The following is a 22,285-nucleotide window of genomic DNA, read 5'->3' as shown; positions in this document are numbered from 1 at the left end:
TTCCCATAGCAACACTATGTAGAAACTTGTCGACTTGTGTACAATGTGTACTTTTAATCCCAGTTCGTTTAAAATATGACAAACTTGTTTTATTAATAAAGATAAATGATAATTTATAAATGCATGAAAGCGCCGCTATTAAACGTAGAATTGAATGGTCAAATATGATTTTCTATCTACTAGTTACTAAATCATCTGGCTTATTCCTTGAGATTTCTGCTTAAACATAATCTCCATTCCTCTAGCACTCGCAGCATTTCAGTACTTGAGTAATCTTAGTAACTATTATTTGTTCAATTTTTGGGGGAGTAGAACTATGGCTCATTTTTTTATGTACTCTTCCCTATTACCCGTATCGTTTTTCGTGGAGACTTTAAGGAATAATTCTAGTCCTTTAATGAAAAGGGCAGAGATGCAATGGGCGAAAAGGTGGTTTCTTTGACCTATCACGTGATTGGCTAATTTTTACTCTGCCTTATCATTTGATTGGCTTGCAAAATCAAAGGGTAAAAATGTCGGAGTATGTAAAGTTGAATTTTCAGGTTTTTCCTTCAGTTGAAGTGGAGTAAATTGAGATTTTATTGTGTTGTTTCAGAGGTTATTATTTGACTTCATATATTTTAAACTTTTACATAGTTAGAGATCAATATTTACTTTGGGCTGACAAATATAAATAACCATTTATAAATAATCTTAATTAGCTGAATATTGAAGAAAAATAGATCAGTTTTATATTTCCGTAGATATTTAAATCATAACATAATAAGAATATAATTATTCATCTAATTGTTGTAATTTTTGAATGATGAAATAAATAACTCTAGTAAAAGTCAAAATATTTAACTCTTTTTTGGAAAAGTACTACTACATAATATTTAGTGTAAATTAAGTTTTTATTTAAAAAAAATATAAGTACAGAATCAAAATAATTAGAAAATGTATGATCATATATAAATTAGTTTTTAAGTGATTTTGCATGTTGAATAAAATATGATACAAATAAGACTAAGCAAATATGTAGAAATAACACTGAATCTAAATTGATCGCCCTTAATTCATGGAAGATCTGAGAATTTTATCGTCGGAGCTTAATGCATTCTGAGCTATCAAGATTTGAATGACTTCTTTACATCTGCAGCTTAATAGAACATAAGGGTCCCAAACTAATGCACCCGTTTCACGACAACTGACATAATTTGTGACGTGTATATTAATAGAGTAATGATGCAATTACACATTTTTTTATTCTTCTAAACTATATTATAACAAACAAAAAAACTTTTCTTAGACTACATTACAATTATCAAGCGCGCCATTTTTTAACTTGTTCTTATGAATATAGCTACGAATATTTAATGAAAAAGTACATAACTAACTCCATTACAAAAAAAAAAGTATGATAAAGTATTATGAAATCATCATGGACATTCTTAGCAAAAACAAAAGATCTAATAAATTAAGCATTCACTGAGATATTCAATATACATTAAGTTGTGACGTAGAAAAATTTACTCAAAGGTCTGAATGGGTTAATGTGCCAAAAAAAAGTCTCATCGGACAGAGGTTCACGTCAAAAATATGATAATAAAATTAAACATAGAGATTTACTATGAAGATAGCTGATTATTAATTCAACATTAAATACCTATTACAACAGTCAACATTTTTGTCTTGGATTCTCAATTTCGTCCAAAGTTTTCTTGTTGAGGATATTTACAATGGCTTGATGATCTGTTTCAATATGAAAATGAGGTAATCCTTGAAGATAAACATTTAATTTTTTTGTTGCCCAATATATGGCCATCATTTCAAGCGTCGTCATTCCATAATTCTCTTCTGCTGCACTCAACCATCTAAAATTTGCTTCAATAAGATGCAATTTTCCTTCATTGTCTTCTTGTCATAAGATATACCCAAGACCTTTTTTCTTAGTAGTATCAGTCTCTAAAAAAGTTTTTCTATTCGACATAAAGTGACTCTTTTGAGGTAATTTAACCAAAGACTTCTTGACATCTTCAAATATGTCATTTTGTTCTTTAGTCCATATGTACTCATTCTTGTTGGATAATAAAGGTCTCAATGTGACACATAAGTTGGCTATTTTCTTTGAAAATCCACTCATTTGATTTACCATTCCCATGAAAGATCTCAACTCAGTTCTGTTTTGAGGAACTGCTATTTTTGAAAGAGCTTCTGTTTTTCTGGGATCGATATTAATTCCGTGTTCTCCGACGATATAACCAATATACTCAACCTTTGGCTTAGCAAATTGAAATTTTTATTTATTGAGTGATATTCCAAACTTCCTACTTCGATCAAGAAATTCCCTTGACTCTTTTAACATAATGTTCAAATGTCTCATCATTTTTTAAAATATCATCAACCAACTTCTTTGTATTTGGCAATTCCCCATAAGCTTGGTCCATCATAAGATTGAATACGTCACTTGTTGCATTTAATCCCATGGGTCATCTTTTAAACTTGAATCTTCCCCCACGGAGTTAAGAACCTTGTTAAGTCTTGGCTCTCATGGTATAAAGGGATCTGCCAATATCCTTTAATTGCATCAAACGTGGAAAAGTACTTATTTCCAGGTTTAATGTTTGATATTATCTCCTTAGGATTAGTCATAGGATGTATAGATCTTTTCACAAACTTATTTAATTTTGTTAGATCTACTGTTAGTCTAACCTTACCATTTTTCTTCCCCACCACAACCATAGGGTGACACCATTCCGTAGGTTTATTTCCTAGCGGCTCTATTATTCCTTTTTTCAGCAATTCCTCCAATTCCTTCTTCGTAGCTTCTCTATAAGCATAGGGAATCGCCCTTGCTGTGTAGATTTTCCAAGTTTCTGCTCCTTCCATTAAATATATTTTTATCGGTGCGCATTTCATCTTTGTTAATGGTTGATTTACATCCATTAATACATCAGGATACTCCTCCACAAGCTTGTCTCTCATGGTTTTAATTTCTTCATCGGAAATATATTTCATTTCCTTGATTCCACGAGCACTAGGTTATCTGGCTCTTTTTCATTTACCTCACTCAATTGGACTTGGATAATCTTCCGGTAAAATCCTTAATTTTTTACACAATACCCACGAGATTAGAAATTTAACATTTTCCTTTATTATTATAATATCTTCTTTAATTTCCTCATTTCCAAAACCTACACATAAAATTATGGATCCTACTTGATTAAAAGTAGCTCCAGTAGCTCCATTTAAACGAGAATCTGAAGGTATATCTAAATGTGTAAGTGGTATTCCAATTTCTTGTAAAAAAATTTCATCTGCAATAGATACCTCACTACCAGAATCCGGAATTGCATAACTATAATGGCATAAGTATGTTCCATCTAGAGATTTTAATCGAACTTGTATTGCTGGTGAGGGACTAAATGTGGTCACGTTTATTACTGTGACTCTTCTGTTTCTTGCAATTCCAATTTTACAGGCCTTTGAATCTTTAAAATGACCAATTCTTTTACAATTCCTACATTCTTGTTTCCAAGCAGGACATTTATTTATAATATGGTATCTTGAGCAGAATATACAATCCATTATTTTTCTTTCAGGAGGATTTTTCCTAAAACTATTTTTGTTTTGACTAAGGCTTTGATCCCTGAATTTTCCTCTTGTTAACTTTTGGAGAATTTAACTTTTCGTCATCCCTCTTCGACATTTCCTCAGCTCTACATCTATCAATAACTTTTTGAAGTGAACATTCCTTTTCTTCTTTGGCCATAAGTTTTTTCCTCGTTTCTTTATCCCGAAGTCCCACAATTAATTTAACTTTGATATTTTCTTCAAAAACAGTCTTTATTACCACATCTTTCATTTAATTCGGCAAAATTTGCAGTTCGAGTTGCTTCTACATAGAAGTCCTCGAATGATTGACCTTCTTTTTGATATAAGGAATGGAATTTAACCTTATCAAGAATGATGTTATATTGAGAGCAAAAATATTTCCTCAATTCTTCTAAAATTTCAGGAATGAATAACACTGTGTTTTCTTAGATCCCAATTGAGACTCTTAATTTCTCCCTCATTTCTATATCCATGAATGATCTTAAATTCGCTTGCTGTTTTACGTGAGAGTAGCTATCAACTCCTGCTAGTTCCCTGTAGTCTTCAAAACTGGGGTTCCATTCAATAAACTCATTCAAATCCCTGCTTCCTCTCAATATTTCTAGTTCCTTATATGCAATTTTTCCGTATACTTTACACACTCCATCCTTTGAAGGCAGATACTGATGCTCCTTGCCGGCTAATTCTTCCATTTTTATCGTGAGTTCCTTCATAATTTCTTCATCCATGCGATCTCTTTCTTCCATGAACATCAAGATATCCTCTTGTTGCTCCTTTGTTTCAGACTTCAACTCCATTCATTCTAAAATATCCTCTAAGATGTGTTATCTTCCACGCGCCCTTTGATGAGAAATTTCTACTAATTCCATTCTGTTTGAACGCTTCAGTTCATTAATGCTCCTTGTGAAATGACCTTTGCATGCCTTCCCTTTTGATTTTATAAAGTCCAACTTCTTACTTTTAAGTTCTTCTATTATGTTTCTTAAGATTGGTTCTTGTTTATCGACTGCGCCATATGATATATGTGGATATGAGATATATGAGGATATGGAGTTTATATATATACTTCATTCTACACCCGGGGAATACAGAATGACTCTCATAATAATATATTATTATACACAAAATACACACGGAACATTTATACATAGGTCACCAAACCTATAGCTATGAATATATATAACAGTACATTTATATTTTTTTAACCTGAAAAATCAAAGTAATTTTCCGAATGAATTTTGTTTTATAGTTTTTTGAAATCCATTACTAAACTAATCCAATAAACTATCTTATTTTTCTTTTTCTAATAAAAAAAAAATACTATTTCATATCATCGGTAATTTACATACTTAAGGGTATATATATAACATCTTTTTGTAATAAATATGTACAATAATTAGGAATGTAAATGATAGCTAAATTGCAGTAACTGTAAATTTAAGGAAAAAGGTATACGTTGGTAAGGCAAAATATATATTTTGATCAGAATTAAAATTGAGAGGAAAATATTGGAAAATACAGCTTAAACGCAATACTTTGATATTTAATAATAACATCATATAATTTATTATTGCTACGTTAGTCTAATTAACGATATATTATAGTAAAGTTGAGATTATAATGATTGGAGGTGGTTCAATAACATTTTTTGACCGTCAAAGACTAAAAAGGATTGTAGGGATTCATAGAAACCATAACACAAATGTATCATATTTGCATCAAAACATATATGCCTATAGTATTACGGGTGAGTCTTTTCTATAACTTTTCACATATAGAAATACGAATAATACTTAACGATCTCAGTAAGGAGGGATTCATAAAATAAATAAATGTGGCAGTTTTAGGATATTTTCCATCCTTCATTTCCCTTAAAATCTAAAATTCAAAGACTGGTCCCTCCAATGTTACAAGGTTAGGTAGCAAGAAAATTGCTGAGACAGCACAGCAGATATTTAAAGTGAATTTTTCTCTTTCTATTTCTGATGACGTAATTGGGACTCTTAATTATTAATAATACATAAATTTAAGAGATATAATTTAGTTTACAAGTTATCATTATCATATAAATAGTTACTAGATATTCCTTAAGCAATTTTTTCCTAAACATAATACTAAAGGAATGTTATTAGATTTCATCAATACTTAGGGCATATACGTAACACATGCGAATAAATAATATTTTTCATTTTTCTTATGTTAAATTTAATTAGGTAACTAAGAAAGTCTATGCTGTGGCTATTTGTAAAAACCCAAAAGGTGTTTCATAGCACCGATTCCGGAAAAACCTTAAAAGACGAAAGACTAGGATTTTGGCTTGTCGAAGAAAAGACGAATTTAATACTGATAAACCCAGAATTAATAACAAAATATAACTATTCCAAGGGCAAATATTTTGAGTACAATATGTAGAAATTTAAATAGTATGAAACATCGTTATGTTAAAAACTCAAAAATTAATATGGTGAGCCTGACAGTTTAAGGATGTTTCGTAACAGCTTAGCTGTCATGATGTTTGCTTAAATTATCTCTGAGCAGCCATGTAGTTTCATTAAATTAGCTGAGAGCAGCCATGACATTAAGGAAATAAACACAAACCCACTCCAGGAGTTACAGCGAATGCTAACAAGGGCATTCACTTATAACCCCACTACATATCCTCAGAGTTACTCTTTTTCTTTCAAGTGGTCGTAATTATTTTATACATTTGATTTATATAATTGAAATAATAAAATAGGTCTTCTTCAAAGAACAAAAGTATATATTTTATGAGTGCACAAAATGATCCACTATTTTCAAAGAACAAGACCAACAAAACATGAATTTCAAGAAAAAACTATATCATTGAATATTTGTTGCAAATTAATGTAGCTTTTGCTGTTCCCTTTAAGACACAAGTTCAGAAATGCGTGGCTTCACCTTGGGAAGTGCCACTCTCATTTGGTTTTCGTAACAGAGTCAAAATATATATTATGATATACACTTTCTTTTTTTTATCTCCACCATCCTCGAAAAGGATTTCTCAAAAAAAAAATATATTCTTACAAACGGTATGACTATATCCAGGGCTTTGCTTACAATAAGAGGGTATGGTACGATTTCCTGACACCAAAACGTTGATAGTATTGTTGTTCTGAAAAGTTGATGTTGAAGCTAGCTCTGCTGAAGTTCAATGATTTCATCGCTATATTCATCGTTCACATTTGCTGTGGCAACACTAAACGGGAAAGGATGTCTCGCCCTTGAGAGATTTGGTAAGATCTTCTAAGTGCATGGCGATTACTTTCTTCAGCTCCACAGAAGTACCTCGAATTCCAAGGTACATTTCCTTATATAGCTCTTTGAAGATACGGTGGTTCATAGCACTATTCCGCACGTAGTTCACACATTCAACAACAACTTTTAATACTTGCGCTACTTTTAGAGGCAAGGTTTTTGTTGCCAACCAATGCCTGTCCAGAACAAATTATATAATAAAGATGTGTGGTACATTGGGTTTCAGCAGCGCTTCAAAACCTGAGTGTCGTCCCAGCATGGCTGGAGCTCCGTCCGAACAAACTGCAGAAACTATATTCCATAAATATAGTTGCCTCTGAAGAAGTCATCCACGAGTTTCTTCACATCGACTTCCCTGGTTGCTGTTGTAAGAGGCTTACAAAATAGAAAATCTTCTTGTATCACATTATCTTTCATATAGCGCACAAATACCACAAGGTGGCTTATATTAAAAGTGTGAGTGGTCTCATCTAGTTGGAGGCTAAATTTTCCAGGGCTTCAAATAAGATCTGCAACTACTTGAGCCAGGACGTTATTGCTCATGTCGTTTATTCTCTTGCTGATAGTGTCATTCGAAAGAGAAATTTGGGATAACTTATCTTCAGCAGCTTTTTCCAGCATTATATTCGTCATCTTCAACGCGGTTGGTTTTATCAGTGTTTCACTAATGGTGTGTGGTTTGCCCCACTTTGCAATGAGGTAGGCAACTTTGTACGATTCTGTGATGTTTGGATTGTCGATGGGTATAAAGCGGAGAACAGGCAGAGTAGCCTTTTGATCAAATTTAGATCTCTTTACCTTGAATTTAGTAATTGTTGTGTTCTTTCATTTCCCATCCCCATGCAGGAAATGTTCCTTCAGTTTTACAGATACTAGACTAGAATCACTCAACTTCAAGGCTTCCAACGTCACGGAACTTCAAACCTTTTTGGCAGGACAAAAATTCACGATAAAAAGTGATCATCAACCTTTCCAATGGTTCTTGAAAACAACAATACTATCTGGAATGCTTTATAAATGGCAAGACCACTTGGAAGACAATGATTTCAATATAATCTATATATATGGCAAACAGAGCTCTCATCAGACGACTCGATTATATCAACAAAAAAAAGATAGTAATTTGTACAGAAGAAGATGAAGACAACTTCAAACTACTTGGTCATAAAGTCAAAGCGGTGACAAGAAGTTGTAAATATGTAAAATATCTAATGAAGGACTCTAAAATATATTTCAAATATTATGACAATTTATGTACTGTTGATGGTAAATTATATATAAAAGATTATACAGGGAATATTCCTATTTGTGTACCAACTAAACTAAGGAAAATGGTAATAACTTCAGTAATGTACATCCCTTATTAGCTCATCCTGGTATTACTAAATCTAAATTTATGGCTAAGCAATTTTTCTAATGTCCAAACATTGACAAAGTTATAGAAGATGCAATTGGAGGATGTGACATTTGCAAGCGAGCTAAAGTAAAAGAGTACCAACCTTCTGGAGTAATAGGCCATCCACGGCTATAGGAGAACGAGTCCAAGTATCCTATATGGATATTGTGGGCCCAATGTTCAACGGATTTGCAATTGATCCTTAGTATCTTTTAACTATTATTGATGCATGCACTAAATTTTGTGAAGCTTTTTGCTTTACGAGACATGACAATGGAAAAATTAATTGTAATTTACCTCCAGAATTATTGCCCCGTTATGGAGCTGGAATGAAATTAGCCACGGATCAAGGACGTCAATTCGTATAAAGACTGATTAAACAAGTCTATGAGGAACTTGGAGTAGTCAAGACTGAAACTCAAGCATATCAACCTCACACAAATCCTGTAGAAAGACTACATCAGGATTTGGAACGTTCAATACGACCTTTGCTTATACAAGAAGGATTACCTGTAAACAAATGGCATTTATGGTTGCCTGGAGCTCCTTTTCAAGCACAATTCATAGTAATTCTACGACTTGGTTATTAACCACTTTTTCTACAAACAGGAACACCACCCTGTAGTTTTCGCTGTACAACTTGATTCAAATGTTAAGAATGCCCTTAGAACAACTTCTCAACTCGTCAAAGCAATATCCTGGAGAAAGTACGCGTTCAACAACTGGAAAGTCATCTTAAGAATAGAGAAGCCTACAACAAGAAAGTGAAAACGAAGAAGGTACTAATTGGTTCTATGGTTTAATTAGGGGATCCTCAAACAACAGAAAATCGTAAACTTGCACTTATTTCCATGGACCATATGAAGTCATCAAAATAATCAACCGCCGCAAGAATAAAATCCAGTAAACGAAAAACCCAAAATTGTTCCAAAAGATCGCTTAAGAGTTGTAAACGCCAATGACATATGAAGTGAAACTATACCAATAAATATGCCAATTCAAAGTGATGAAATAAAATTATTGATAATGAACATGAATACAATGTCAAATAAACTTCAGGAACCTAGTACTCGACAACGCGCTAGTAATAACAATAATTATGTTACCATAATAATAAGAAAGAAGGTAAACTAAGTAATAATGAAATTAATATTATGTTCCTTCTACATTACATAATGGTGAATATAGTATGATTAATGAATCACAAACGGCTAGCGAAGGCTTAATAGCGTCAGCTACTCTAGAAATTAATAAAATCTTGGAAACAACAACTAAATCTTGGTATAGAAAGACACCTGGTATTTACAAGTATTCACAAATCCCAATCCTGGGCATCGTCGATGAAGTTGAGAAACTGATACAGGTGACTACAAATCACACGATCAAGAACGTAACGGCCTGGATTCAAAGGAAAACTCTCATCGAATTAACTACTTGTTTTTCTTCTTCTTCTTTTCCTTCATTCTGATTGATAAACATATATATATATTTTTTATTTTTTTTTCCTGAACCCCCCTTTTCTTTCGAATAGAATGATATATTTCTTAAAAAGTTCATTACAGACAAAATATGTAAATCTAAATTAGTTGTTATGGATTACACATATATCGCATATAGGTTTTTTTTTCCAACCATAGAAAGATTTTTTTTCTTTGAAAACAAAACAATCTTCAAAAGAAAACAAAAAAGGGAGGCCAGAAAAAAAACAAGGGAAAAAACAACAACAACAACAACAATCTCACCTAAAAAACAAAAGAATAATAAAATAAATAGCATCTGACAAATTAGTAAAAAATATATAATAGAAAAATACAATCACAACACGCATGATAAAAAGCCAAATTCATTACGAGCAGTGTTGGCTATATTTTGACCTTCCAATCATGTTTTTTAATTTTGCAATGGACTTGGATCCAATTATGAACGGAAGAGCCATGTCGTTGAAGCCATAAATTTTTTCCTCTTTGGTGGACCCTCTTCCTAGGTAGTGAGTGAGTCGTTCAGTCTTTAAAACCCATATTCCTTTTAGATATTCTATCTCACAGAATACATAGGCGAACGTTTTGTTTTTGTTGCAGTCTTTGTAACTCTCTATGATACACTTCACAGGCGATCCTGTATCTCAGGTAAGACTGCTTAGGAGTGACATATGAATTGCATAATGACCTCACATATTGTTTCTGGATGATTTTATCCTATATTTTGCATTTTAAAGTGTTGCAGAGATCGTTTGGAGGCTGTCTTTTTCTCACTCACTCCTTAATTGCTTTATTATTAATATTTAGTGCTACTTTTAGATGAAGTTTTTTTTTTGTTGTTGTCTTGAAGACCCTTAGCAGGAAATCGCGTATCTCGGATAGTAGATTATTTCCTTAGTAATTACATCATAGATGGTGTTAAGACCCAGCTCTTCTCTGATCTTATTAGGAATACCTATTTATACCTCTGGGTTTCCAACTAAAGAGTCATTCACCCCCACTGACCTCCAATGCACCTCGAGGATGTCGTTGGAGGGTTTTAATTTCTTCTATGGAGATGATGTCGGGGTATTCGTGATGGTCCCTCTACATGCTCCGATGTAGATTGTTTTCCAAGGATAATCAACAAGATGCACTATCTTGTAACAAAAGAAAATCAAAATATCCCAGTGCAACTCTAGATCCATCATTCTGAGTGCCCATCTAGCCTTTGGTAAAAAGAGTCTCCGATGACGGATTAATTTTGAAGTTCCAACGAACTCTTTACTCTCTTTTTTTTCCAATCTTGGGCCTTCAATTTGTCAAAAGGGGTACATCTGAGAATGTGATTAATTCATGAGAGTTTTGTCATATTCCAATGTTTTATTTTGTGAAGAACACCAAGTATGTGCTTTTAGACTTCTATCCGAAGTATGTTCTGGGATTGCCAAGGAACAATGCTTTTTGAACAAGATAAGTAGCGCCAATTTTGTTTATTTTTTCCGTAGAGTTTGCCAATATCTGTATTTTCTTATCATTAATTACTAAACCAGACTCTCTTCCATATTCTTTCAGGAGTGCAGGCTAGCTCTTTCTGCCTCTAACTTGTTACTTCTTAGTATGACCGTGCAATCGTCGGCAAAAAAACAGGTATGCTAATTTCCCGTTTCCCAAGACCATTCCCTCGAATGCGAGGTCCATTTCAGTATTTAGGATTCCCAATCCCAATGAAAAAAAGACTAGGACTTATGGAATACCCTTGACGCATTCCTCTTTACAATTATATCACTAGGTCTCCTTCGACATCAATATATATTTTGCGTTGGAAATTATGTTTTTAATTGCGTTGCAATATAATTGTGGAAATTGTATATTTTTTTCATCTCACTCAATAGACAGGAATGTTCTATAGAATCAAATGCTTTTTTTAAATCCAAGAAGATAAAAGCAAAACTTTGGATTCTCTGCTTCGAGAATTCAACAATCGATTGGAGAGACATTACTACATCTTCCGTTTGCCTGCCCTTTCTAAAGACAAACTGAGTATCTTGGAGCACTCTTTCCATTATTGGTTTCATACGTTCCGACAGATATCCACTATAAATTTTATATTCTATTTTCAATTAAGTGACTGGCCTCCAGTGTTCTATTTTTGGGTACATCTTTCCCTTTCTTAAGAAAAAGATTTATGATTCCCTTTTTTGCTCTTTGTTCAGGTCCATTTCCGAAAAAATATTCATTATCTAATTAAGCTAGGAATTTGGCAATTTCTGGTACCCTTTTGTAGAACTCAGGAGTAAGTCCTGAAGGTCCTGGTGCTTTATCATTTTCAGCTTATTCTTAATATATGTAAGGACTTCGTAATCAGTAAATATTTTGTTTAATTATTTTTCTTCCTTAGGTGTGATAATATTTTCTGGTACTTTTTCATATATGAGCGGTTTCTTGGATCGGTGGTACAGCTTTTATTAGTAATCTTGCACATGTTTTGCAATCTTCAATGGCAATGTTATCTTCTGTCCATTCACTAGTATCTCGTTCATCTTCTTTCTTCCATTACTTTTCTCAATGAGTTTTAAGAGATTTAAATTATTGGAATTGATTTTTTTATTCAAAATTCTAGCACGATCTCTTGCTCCTTGCATTTTATATTCCATTATCTCATCTAATTCCTGCAGCAGACCGGTATCGTTTCCTTCTTCCAATAATGAACTAATCTGAGTTTCTTTTTTCCTTCTTGCATTAGCTTTTCGGCTCCCAACAGATTTTAGATTTTTTTTTACTCTTGTGTTGAACTTATTTAAGGCCTTCCTAATATTCCATCCAGCTTCTAAGTCCTGTGCAATCATTTCTACACCTTCCTTCAAATTTTTTTGAACGTCATCTTTTTGTAAAAGTTTCCTATTTAGCTTCCATCTATTAGACTTTTCTGTGTAGTTCCCTTTCTTAAACATGGTTTCGAGTTTCATGTTGAGTTTTTGGCGTTTTCTCTTTCAAATGTTGCCTTGTAGTTGTTCGTAATATCTGCTACATCAATCATTCTTTTTATATTTTTCCATTCACTTAGATACCCACTGTTTTTGGAATCCAATATGGATTTGAAATCCCCAACATATTTTTCAGCCACATTAAAATCTCCAGCCACAATTATATTTTCTTTTTCAGGAATCAAGTTCATATCTCTTAAGTTTTTTTGCTAGGAACTTTGTATCATCCGAGGGTATGTAAACGCTTATAATGTATATGGGGTTTCTCGTTCCGTTTAATGCTATTGTGACCAAATTACCATGCTCCCCTCTTCCTATATAATATGCATCAAAATCTTTCAAGGGCAATATCGCAAGACTCCTCGAAGAAAATCCATATTGAGCTTTAACTGCACTGGAGTACCATACCCTATATTTCTCACACACAAAATTGCATTCACAACCACTTTTGATTCTCGTATCCGCCAGGCACACTACATCGGAGTAATTTAGTAAATTTAAACATTTAAGCAATCTCCCTTTCTATTTTGGGAAGATAGCCCCTTTATGTTCATCTGTATTAGTCTGATAGCCATTATATATATTTATTTATTTTTTACTTTTCCCACTCCTCCTCTCTCTACTTGATGAATTTCGTTGTTTTCGTTTCTTCTCTCCCCCATTTGTCTGAATCCCTAAATAATGTCTAAATCACATTGATGCATCTCATTTTGTCCTATCTCTAATATATTATCTTCTTGGACTACTTATCCATTTTACCGTTCTCTACAATATTTTCTGGGATAGAGGGCTGTTTTCTGAGTTGTCTTCTTCCATAAAGATGACTGATATATTCATATCTTTCCCTTTCACTGGAGTAGGTACATCGTTATTTTCTTCCTTCTGTTCTTTTTCACTAACTACCTCTTCTATAATTGGGAACGATTTTCCATTTTGATGGACTTTTCGATTTATTATAGCTACATTGTTTTGTTCTTCCACTAAAATATATTGGCCTAATGTGCGAACCAATTAGGAGAAACCAGGTTAAATTTTTAGGGTTACCAACAACCCTTACCGAGGCATGAAGTGTAGAAGTTGTTACTCTGTCCCTTATCTCTTGACCATTTCAGCTCTTGACGCTTCAAATCTATCCTCCAATCTTTGAGCTGCTTTTGAGTAGGACTCAACTTTTGCAAATAGGCCGACACAGTGCTTGAATAAATCAAGGGCTATCATCCATTTTACTTCTGGGGACTCTAATCTCGAATGGAATTGGCTCATTTTTTGCTTTCATGAGCTGTCTGGATTCAACTTTGCTAGCGTATTCATTACCTTTTCGATCCGTTAGTTCTATGTGACATGGAAAATCGACTTTAGGGAGGATTTCATTTTTGGTATTCTTCTAACATAAGTAAAGAGGGGCCTGTGTGGTAATATTAGACACATTGATTCAAGATCCCAGGGGTTCATTTTCAAAACTTCTGTCCACAGGGTAGCTGCGTTACTATAGTTCATTTTGTTGTGAGTCATTTTTTCTACGTCTCCCACTTTTGATAGAAATATACCATTTTCGTTATTAACTTCGTCCTCCTCTTTTGGGTTTATATTTTCCAAAATGAAAGGATTCCATTCAGGAATACCCTTCTCAATTATCTTCGCAAAACTTAATGTATCCATTTTGTGGGAGATCATCACCCCTTTTCCTTCATGTAGAAGTAGATCTATACAATTGTGCACAGGATAGATATATCTCTACCGATGAGATCTAAATATTTTTTTAATATTAAAGTAAATGATAAAATTAGACAATAAATATAGTAATACAAAAATGTTAGAATTAAATCCATCGTAAAGATTTAGAGCAAAAACTAATTATGTAGTAAAGTCCGGCGATATTACTCCTTATTAAGAGAATCGAAATAGATTTTTTTTCTATTATTTCTGTTTCTATAACAACATACCATTATTTCTGTTTCTATAACAACATACTATTATTATGAAGGATACCCACAATTGCTAATTATAATACTACACCCAATGCAACTACCACCGTTGTTGTGTCATTTAAGCAGTTGTTTTTGCCTTTTATGAGTTTCCTGAACACCATTTCTTGGAGCGTATGAACTATAACTAATCCTTAAGTCATAAAAAAGTAATATTTATTGACTATGTAATATTGGAAAACCTAATTATCATACCCCAGTCTTTAAGCGAAGAAAGTAGTTGCAAGCCGTGCAAAGCTACTACCCCCGTTTGTTGTGACCATTAAAGCAGTTGTTTTTGCCCTTTAATGTGTTGTGTTAAAAATTCTTGATATTTTTAGCTAAAATAGAATCATATTTTATGGTTAGATTTTGAAAAAATGAATATTTACTCTTAGATGGTACAAAATTCAGAGTTCCATTTCGAAATTAGTAAATATTTTATACTTTTTACTGATAACTTTGATTGTAATTTGGCGTGAACGACTCAAAACATTCTGAAAATTATCTCAACTTCACAATTAACAATTGGGGTATTTCTATAAATCACATAATTACCAACATCCTTCATTAATTTAATTGTGGTTCCTCGGGAAGCAATGGGTTTACCAGTGGATTTTTAAACGTAGGATAATTAGGAATCGATAAGGGTATATTACATGCAATAAGCATCTTTGTGAGATCACAGATCAAGTCTGACTTGATGTATTCATCATTAACGTGATTTTTAGATTAATATCCATGCAAATATTTTGTCCCACCTATTCAGGTTGAAGTTCGTGAAGAAAGAGGTAGCTTGATTAAATTTCCTCGTTATTCTTTGGACAACTCTCATTCCCCATCCAGATTCCAAGGATTTTCATTTCTTTTTGTAATACGGAGGCTTTGCCATCCTTTTTCTATCAGTTTTCCAAAAGAGCTCAATATCTCTGTTTTTCCTGGATTAACATTTATTCTGGAAGTTGAACAGAACTTTCTGAGTAAGATCATAATTTTTCGAATTGACATTATTGTTTTGAAAAGGCTCCCACCCAATACCAAAGTTAGGTCGTCAGCATTGCAGAGTCATTTTGGATGTGCTGGGATTACCAAAAATCCAATGATATGGTCATATTGCTGCATATTTTGAAGAAATCTGTCTATCCCTTTTATGAATAGCAACGTAGACACGGGGTCCTTCTGTCTTACTCCTCTTTCATTATCAAAAAATAACTCTTGATACCAATACCTTACAAGGGTACAGGAAACTGATAAGATTACTCCGGTCATTCTAATTATAAAATCGTCAAACCTTCTCTAATATAGTGTAAAAATAATGATCTCGGGAGACAGCTTGTCAAAGGCTTTGGCAAAATCTAGAGCGATCATAGAGATGTTACTCGACGATTCGAATTCTCTGAATAATTTTTCAATTTGTATCTCTTTTTTTACATTTTTTCATCAAACGTGAATTTTGAGTTTTTTTTCGAAGAATGCCACAAAACCATCCTTTTTACACTAAAAGATGACAATGCAGCACTTACTACGGAGTATTTTCAATTTTCTGCACATTTTATTACATAATTTTTGCAATATTTGTAAAAATGAATCATTATCCAGTTTTATTATTTCGACAATATTATTCTTCATAACTTTTATGTTTTTTACGAGTACGAAAAAAATATTGGTAGATTTGTGTTTCTTTTACAATTTCAATACATGCTATAAACTACTTTTTTGCAAAATTAACGTAAAAAAGTTTTTATTTTCAATTTTCTTTGCGAATTTCGATTCGGAAATTTTTTGAAGTATATGAAAAATGTAGTTCTCAACTTGACAACTTTTTAGATGCGTATATGTTGGTATGTTATTTCAAGTTTATAACGTATTATTTTTTATATATATTTATAATGATACTATTAAAGTTAAAAGAGGCAATAATAAGAGTAATTTTTTATTGATGATAAGACTTTGTAGTTTACATACTTAACCGGATCAATATTGTGTGAAGAATCTAAAGGAAATAGAAATGGAATTATCAGTATCTTTTTAGAAAACAACGAAACATTCATATTATAATTATTAGTAAATATAAGTATTTTCTGAACATTTTTTTTAGATTTTCAATGTGATTTCCCTCTCCCTCCTTAGCCCAAGCAATGCCGGTAATCCTTAGCTAGTAAATTATATATCATGAAATTAATGATTTCGATACTTATTTTCTGCTTATGTATGTTTACAAAATGCGTAAGTTCCAACTAATTTAGATCAAATATATATGTCCACGATAAAAAATCAAAATAAGTCGCTAAAGAGGATTTAGAGAATCATAAAGTCATTTAGTCATTAATTTGTGATAAAATAGATATGTTTACTTAGAATTATCACAACATAAATATGATATATTAGTTATTACCTTAATGTTGAAACAAATCAATCATTCGATAAATAGAGCAATGCATTTTTAATATAGATGTAATTTTCATATGCTTAGATCCTATTCTCTAAAATTTAGTACAAAAGAAGAGATTCTAGATACTTTATATCTCTACCAGAGTTTCTTGTTTTCCGATATTTATGGGGGTGATGGTGGGAGGAAAATTTATCCTAAGAAGTGAACCAAAATAAGCTAAGTTGCATACTAGAATAGAGTAGATTCTTTCCTAAAATAGGAATATATGCATCTATATATAACAATAAATATATTCAGGGGTTGAAACTATTACAGGATCAATTCACTTTGAGATTCAGATAAAAGGCTCTGGATGTTAAATATTAAATAATATATGATAATTAAAAATACTAATGTTGTACTACAACAATTTGAATTTACTAACATAAAACTAATATATATATATATAAATAACACAATTAAACAATTTGATAATTGTAAGAGAGCCAAATTTAATATTTAGATATGCTTTTAATTTGATAATTGATATGGCCTATGATCATTCTTCAATCATTAAGACCAGAAAAAGTGGACTTCTATGTTCTCCAAGAGTTAAGACAAAAAGAAGACAGAGGGAATCGAAGAAAGATACTTCTTACTTGATCATCCATCTCAAGAAATGTTTGGATTCCGACTTAAAAAGGACTACAGTATGAAAATTCATCCGAGCAAAACTGTTATGTATTTAATATCTCCTTACATGTTTTTATCTTCTTCGTCTATGTATTATAAGTACTGTGTTTTACGTTTTATAAATAGTATCGTCTTTTGTAAATATATTAGAGTATAGTTAGAATACACATGATCTAAACAGTGTTACATTATTCCTCCACGTGAATTCTTCTCCTCATTTCTCCCGATCATCCTGGATTTCTCCCACTATAAAGAAGTTTGACTCTCTCGTTCGTCAAGACGCAACATTGGCGACGAGGATGGGATCAGGATCACGTGACCTCCCTGCTGTGGGATCGTCGGCGAAGCTAGCCCTGTTGGAGTTGGGTAGCCCTTTTTCGTCGATGGGGAGAACGCTCGTTCGTCTACGGAAGGCGGAGCAATATGGACTGTGCCTATGTTTGGGCCTCGTGGAGGAAGGAAGAGAACCTTGGTCACTTTCAAGAAGTGAAGTGTGTGTCCGGATCAGGGACCACATAATTAAAAATGGGTTTAGTCCTACACAATTTTGGTTCTCTACTGTTCCTACTCTCCCGTTCACATCATTGGCTAATGGATGTGGAACGGTCTCTCTTCTGGATCATCCCGAGTTGGATGAGGGTACATCGAGCAAGATGTCTCCCAGGGACGAGCAGGGTGCTCGGGTCCTTAAAACCTCAACAAGGGTGAATTTTATTTCTCCCAGGGACGAGCAGGGTGCTCGGGTCCTTAAAACTTCAACAAGGGTGAATGTTATTTCTCCCAGGGACGAGCAAGGTGCTCGGGTCCTTAAAACCTTTATGAGGAGTATTGCCCTCCTTTCTCCGGTGCGCGTGCTGAGAGCACGGCACGTCTATGGAGATAAACTTTTGCAGTACAAGGAAGAATGTTTTGTCCTCACCTGGACATGGATGGAGCGGATCTATAGGCTGCTGTTCATGGAGAGGAACCTGTTTAAGCACCGCCATGGATTTGGTGCTTGGGGGGGTGATGTTATGTATTTAATATCTCCTGACATGTTTTTATCTTCTTCGTCTATGTATTATAAGTACTGTGTTTTACGTGTTATAAATAGTATCGTCTTTTGTAAATATATTAGAGTATAGTTGGAATACACATGAGCATATAATCAGTGTAGTATCATTCCTCCACGTGAATTCTTCTCCTCATTTCTCTCGGTCATCCTGGATCTCTCCTATTATAAATAAGCTTGTGTCTCTCCCTCGTCAAGACGCAACAAAAACTACGAAGCTTCATAATGGAGTAGAGAAGACTCTTTCTTGAGACGGAGGTTCGAGTCCTCGAAAATTTCAGGTGCCTTGTGTTTCTCAATAGATTATCCTAATGCTCGTTCGTCAATTCATGAGTAACGGGAGAGTTAAATGATTAGCTTTTCTTCAATTCGAACCGCTGTCGTGTTTGTTTATTTTTCTTTTATCATATATATACAAAAATAAACTTTTCAATTTTCCTCCTCCTCCATTTTTTTCTGCCTATCAACATTTCTTGTTATACACTCTACCATTAAAAAATAGATGGTATGGGGGGGATTGCATTAGCCAGTCAATTCGTCATGGATTGTTGCAATTTAAATTAACACTAATGAGAATTTAATCTGTTGAATAAAGTCAAATACTAGCATGGTATAACTAATATTTTGAAGTACCTATGGCACATAACTATTATATTGAAGCATTAGATATTACTCAAGATACTGATATATTTGGAGGTAAAGAAATTTTAAAGTTGTTATGTAGTTGATGAATGTATTAAGCAATCTTCAATTCAGACAATTTAGAAGTAGGGTAGTTTATTGACATTACCCACACTTGCATTATCATCCCCATACGTCCGTGGAACGGGCAGGCTCATACTAACCTTAATACAGAGTATATTGTTGATATCTGTTATATCAGTTTAAAAGAATCTAGCCATTTTTTCCACTTAAACACTATTCCTTTTTCTTTTTTTTTTTTTTTTTTGTTCTTCTCCAATTTTCCTTGAAATCTTTTCCCTTGCCGTTTTTTCGTGACACCATTTATTCAGGTATAAATTTATACATATATATATACATGTAAATTATATCGGGAGAAAAGTTGCTCTGACAAAATATCATTTATATATATTCATAACTGTATAGATATACACTTTGACTTGTAGACGTACAATAGATGCTTTGGAGGGAAAAATTTCACGTTATTCCGCTATAGAAATGATAATTTTCTATATTTTAAGTGACACTAAAACAGAGTATATAAAAAGTAGTCGAAATTTTCAAATTCAGATATACTTGATTCACTTTGTGAAACTCATCAAAAAACTTTAATATTTATATATTATAGATCTATTAACATCTATTAATATTAGCATATTAACATTAGAAGACAATTGAAATAACGATTAACAATTATAAAAAATATTAATTAGAAATTTTAATAGAAGTTATACACAGAAAATCCAACAAATTAATAATGGTAAATGATACGACATAGAAGTTATTAATATTAAATATTACAAATGGATTCAACAAATTATTAGCGACAAATGTAAATTATATATATATATACAAAATATAAGGACGCATTTTTACTGAGAAATAAATATTCTAATTATTAATAGAAATAAAATCCGTTTTCATCCTATCATATTTTAAATTTATTATTTAAATATTTTTAAGTATCTTAAATAAATTTTACATTTCAATGTTTTAATTAACGGAGCATACCTAGTGTTTACCCAAAGAAACGTATGTAAGAGAAACACTTTGTACACCATTTGAGGTTAAGACCCCTTTGAGATCATTCAGGCAGTTGTTCTTCGTTGTTCGTAAATTCAGATGGAGGAAATCGAAGAAAGATACTTCTAAGTTGATAATCCATCTCAAGAGAGCAGATTAGATTCCTTCTTTGCAAAGGAGACTCTAAGATTACAACATTGAAGAGATCCATTCACGATAAGTAGATAATTTCAATGTTTCAAGTTTAATTAGTATTTACTTTATTTGAATTTATAGGAAGCACGGTATTATATAGAAATATTAATTATTACGAAGTATGACGTCTTTATCGTTACATTGAAATAGTAAACATTATTAAGATAATTTGTTAAAGTATTATAACGTATATCTATAATGGTAAGTTAAAGAAAGAATTATTAGTGATATTATACATCTACAATGAAATAAGACATTTTTATAAAGAATAACATTTATAATAGACAAGACAGAATATGCATTGGCAATGTAGACAAAACTAACGAGAAAAGAGAGAGACATTATCTTTACTAGCCTACAATAATATTCCACTAGTTTTCCAATGACAAAAGAGGCACACAAGTAATAAAGTAATCAAGGTTCCAGTTATACTAATTATTCATATATATTATAGATCACAAACTCCACCTTATACATGGAATTGGGATTGAGATAAGTTATTTCTCAAATATACATTTATCAAGAAAACTGAAGGACTTTTATAAATGAAATATTTCTTTTTAGATTAAGAGACGAACCATAGTTGACTTAAGAAGACAAACACTTCAGAATTTCAATAAAGGAGAAGTGGATAGAGGATGATAACTCTTTCTCTTTCTCCCTTGGTCTTTCAGTAGATTATTTTGTCATTTCATGGAGCTCATTAGTTCTTATATCGGTATTGAAAGGGAAGGGTCATCCGCATAACGAACGATCATTCCATTAAAGAAGATGAGATCCACCGAGTGAGGCACACATAGACGAGATCCCTTGAACAGAAAATCAAGAGAGGATCAGAAGGAGTGTAGCTAGGATTTACAAATGTAAAAATTTTAACTTCTCGGGGAAATTCATAGATACAGATCCAATGAATTCCAATCCAGGCAGAGGGGAAAATTTTTTGACTAATAAAATTAATTATACTCAATATTGTACTAAGGTAAGTGGCAAACAATAGTCTTTATTAGAGCTTTGAGGGAGATGAAGAATTAATAATTCTTCATCTTCTTTAATAATAATTATTATTTATTGATAAATAATGAAGAAAAAAAGAAGAAAAATGAAACGAAACAACCGTTTTCATTCTATAATCTCAAAAAAGTAATTTATTTGACCAAACGCCCACATCTTTACTCATTAGATTAGCTGCAATTAGATATGAAAGGAAGGAAATAAACATAAATGCCACTGTATCAATCGACAACATAGGTATCATTACTCCGTTTTTGATCCTCAATTCTAATTTGACTTTAAAAGGGACTTATACTTATAAGTACCCTTCAAATCCTCAGCGTTAATCTCTATTATTCAGTAGCACATACACTTATGGTTACACTTTATACATACATTTTTTCTCCTAAAGAATGAAATAATTATGATAATAGCTTTTGAAAATTTAAAAAAATACTGTTGAGGTTGGCAAGAATAAAAGAACTTGTACGTTAAAAAAAAAGATTTACAACCTGTTGGGGCTTTAATAGTTTACTAAACAGGTTAGAACTTTGCTCTCTCTAGCACTAGATACTGGACAAGGAAATCATATTAATATGGGATTTAA

At 32.5% G+C, this 22,285-nt stretch overlaps 1 protein-coding gene across 16 annotated transcripts in view; it reads left to right on the top strand.

Annotated features, from left to right (window-relative positions):
* Positions 1–22,285, top strand: part of LOC121126852 (uncharacterized) — a 178,810-nt gene that overhangs the window by 123,731 nt on the left and 32,794 nt on the right. For all 16 annotated transcript variants that reach the window (XR_011783044.1, XR_005867242.2, XR_005867243.2 and 13 more), the window contains one exon: positions 5,199–5,341. Coding sequence is in view for 8 of the 16 variants with exons in the window: in XM_040722199.2 (XP_040578133.2) it covers positions 5,199–5,341 (143 nt within the window). In the remaining 8 variants the exon portion in view is untranslated. The remainder of the gene's footprint in view (positions 1–5,198; positions 5,342–22,285) is intronic.

The sequence above is a fragment of the Lepeophtheirus salmonis genome, chromosome 12 (genome assembly GCF_016086655.4).
Source record: "Lepeophtheirus salmonis chromosome 12, UVic_Lsal_1.4, whole genome shotgun sequence".
Classification (NCBI taxonomy): Eukaryota; Metazoa; Arthropoda; class Copepoda; order Siphonostomatoida; family Caligidae; genus Lepeophtheirus; species Lepeophtheirus salmonis.
Note: the sequence above shows the minus strand (reverse complement) of the source record. Positions and strands in the feature narration are given on the sequence as shown.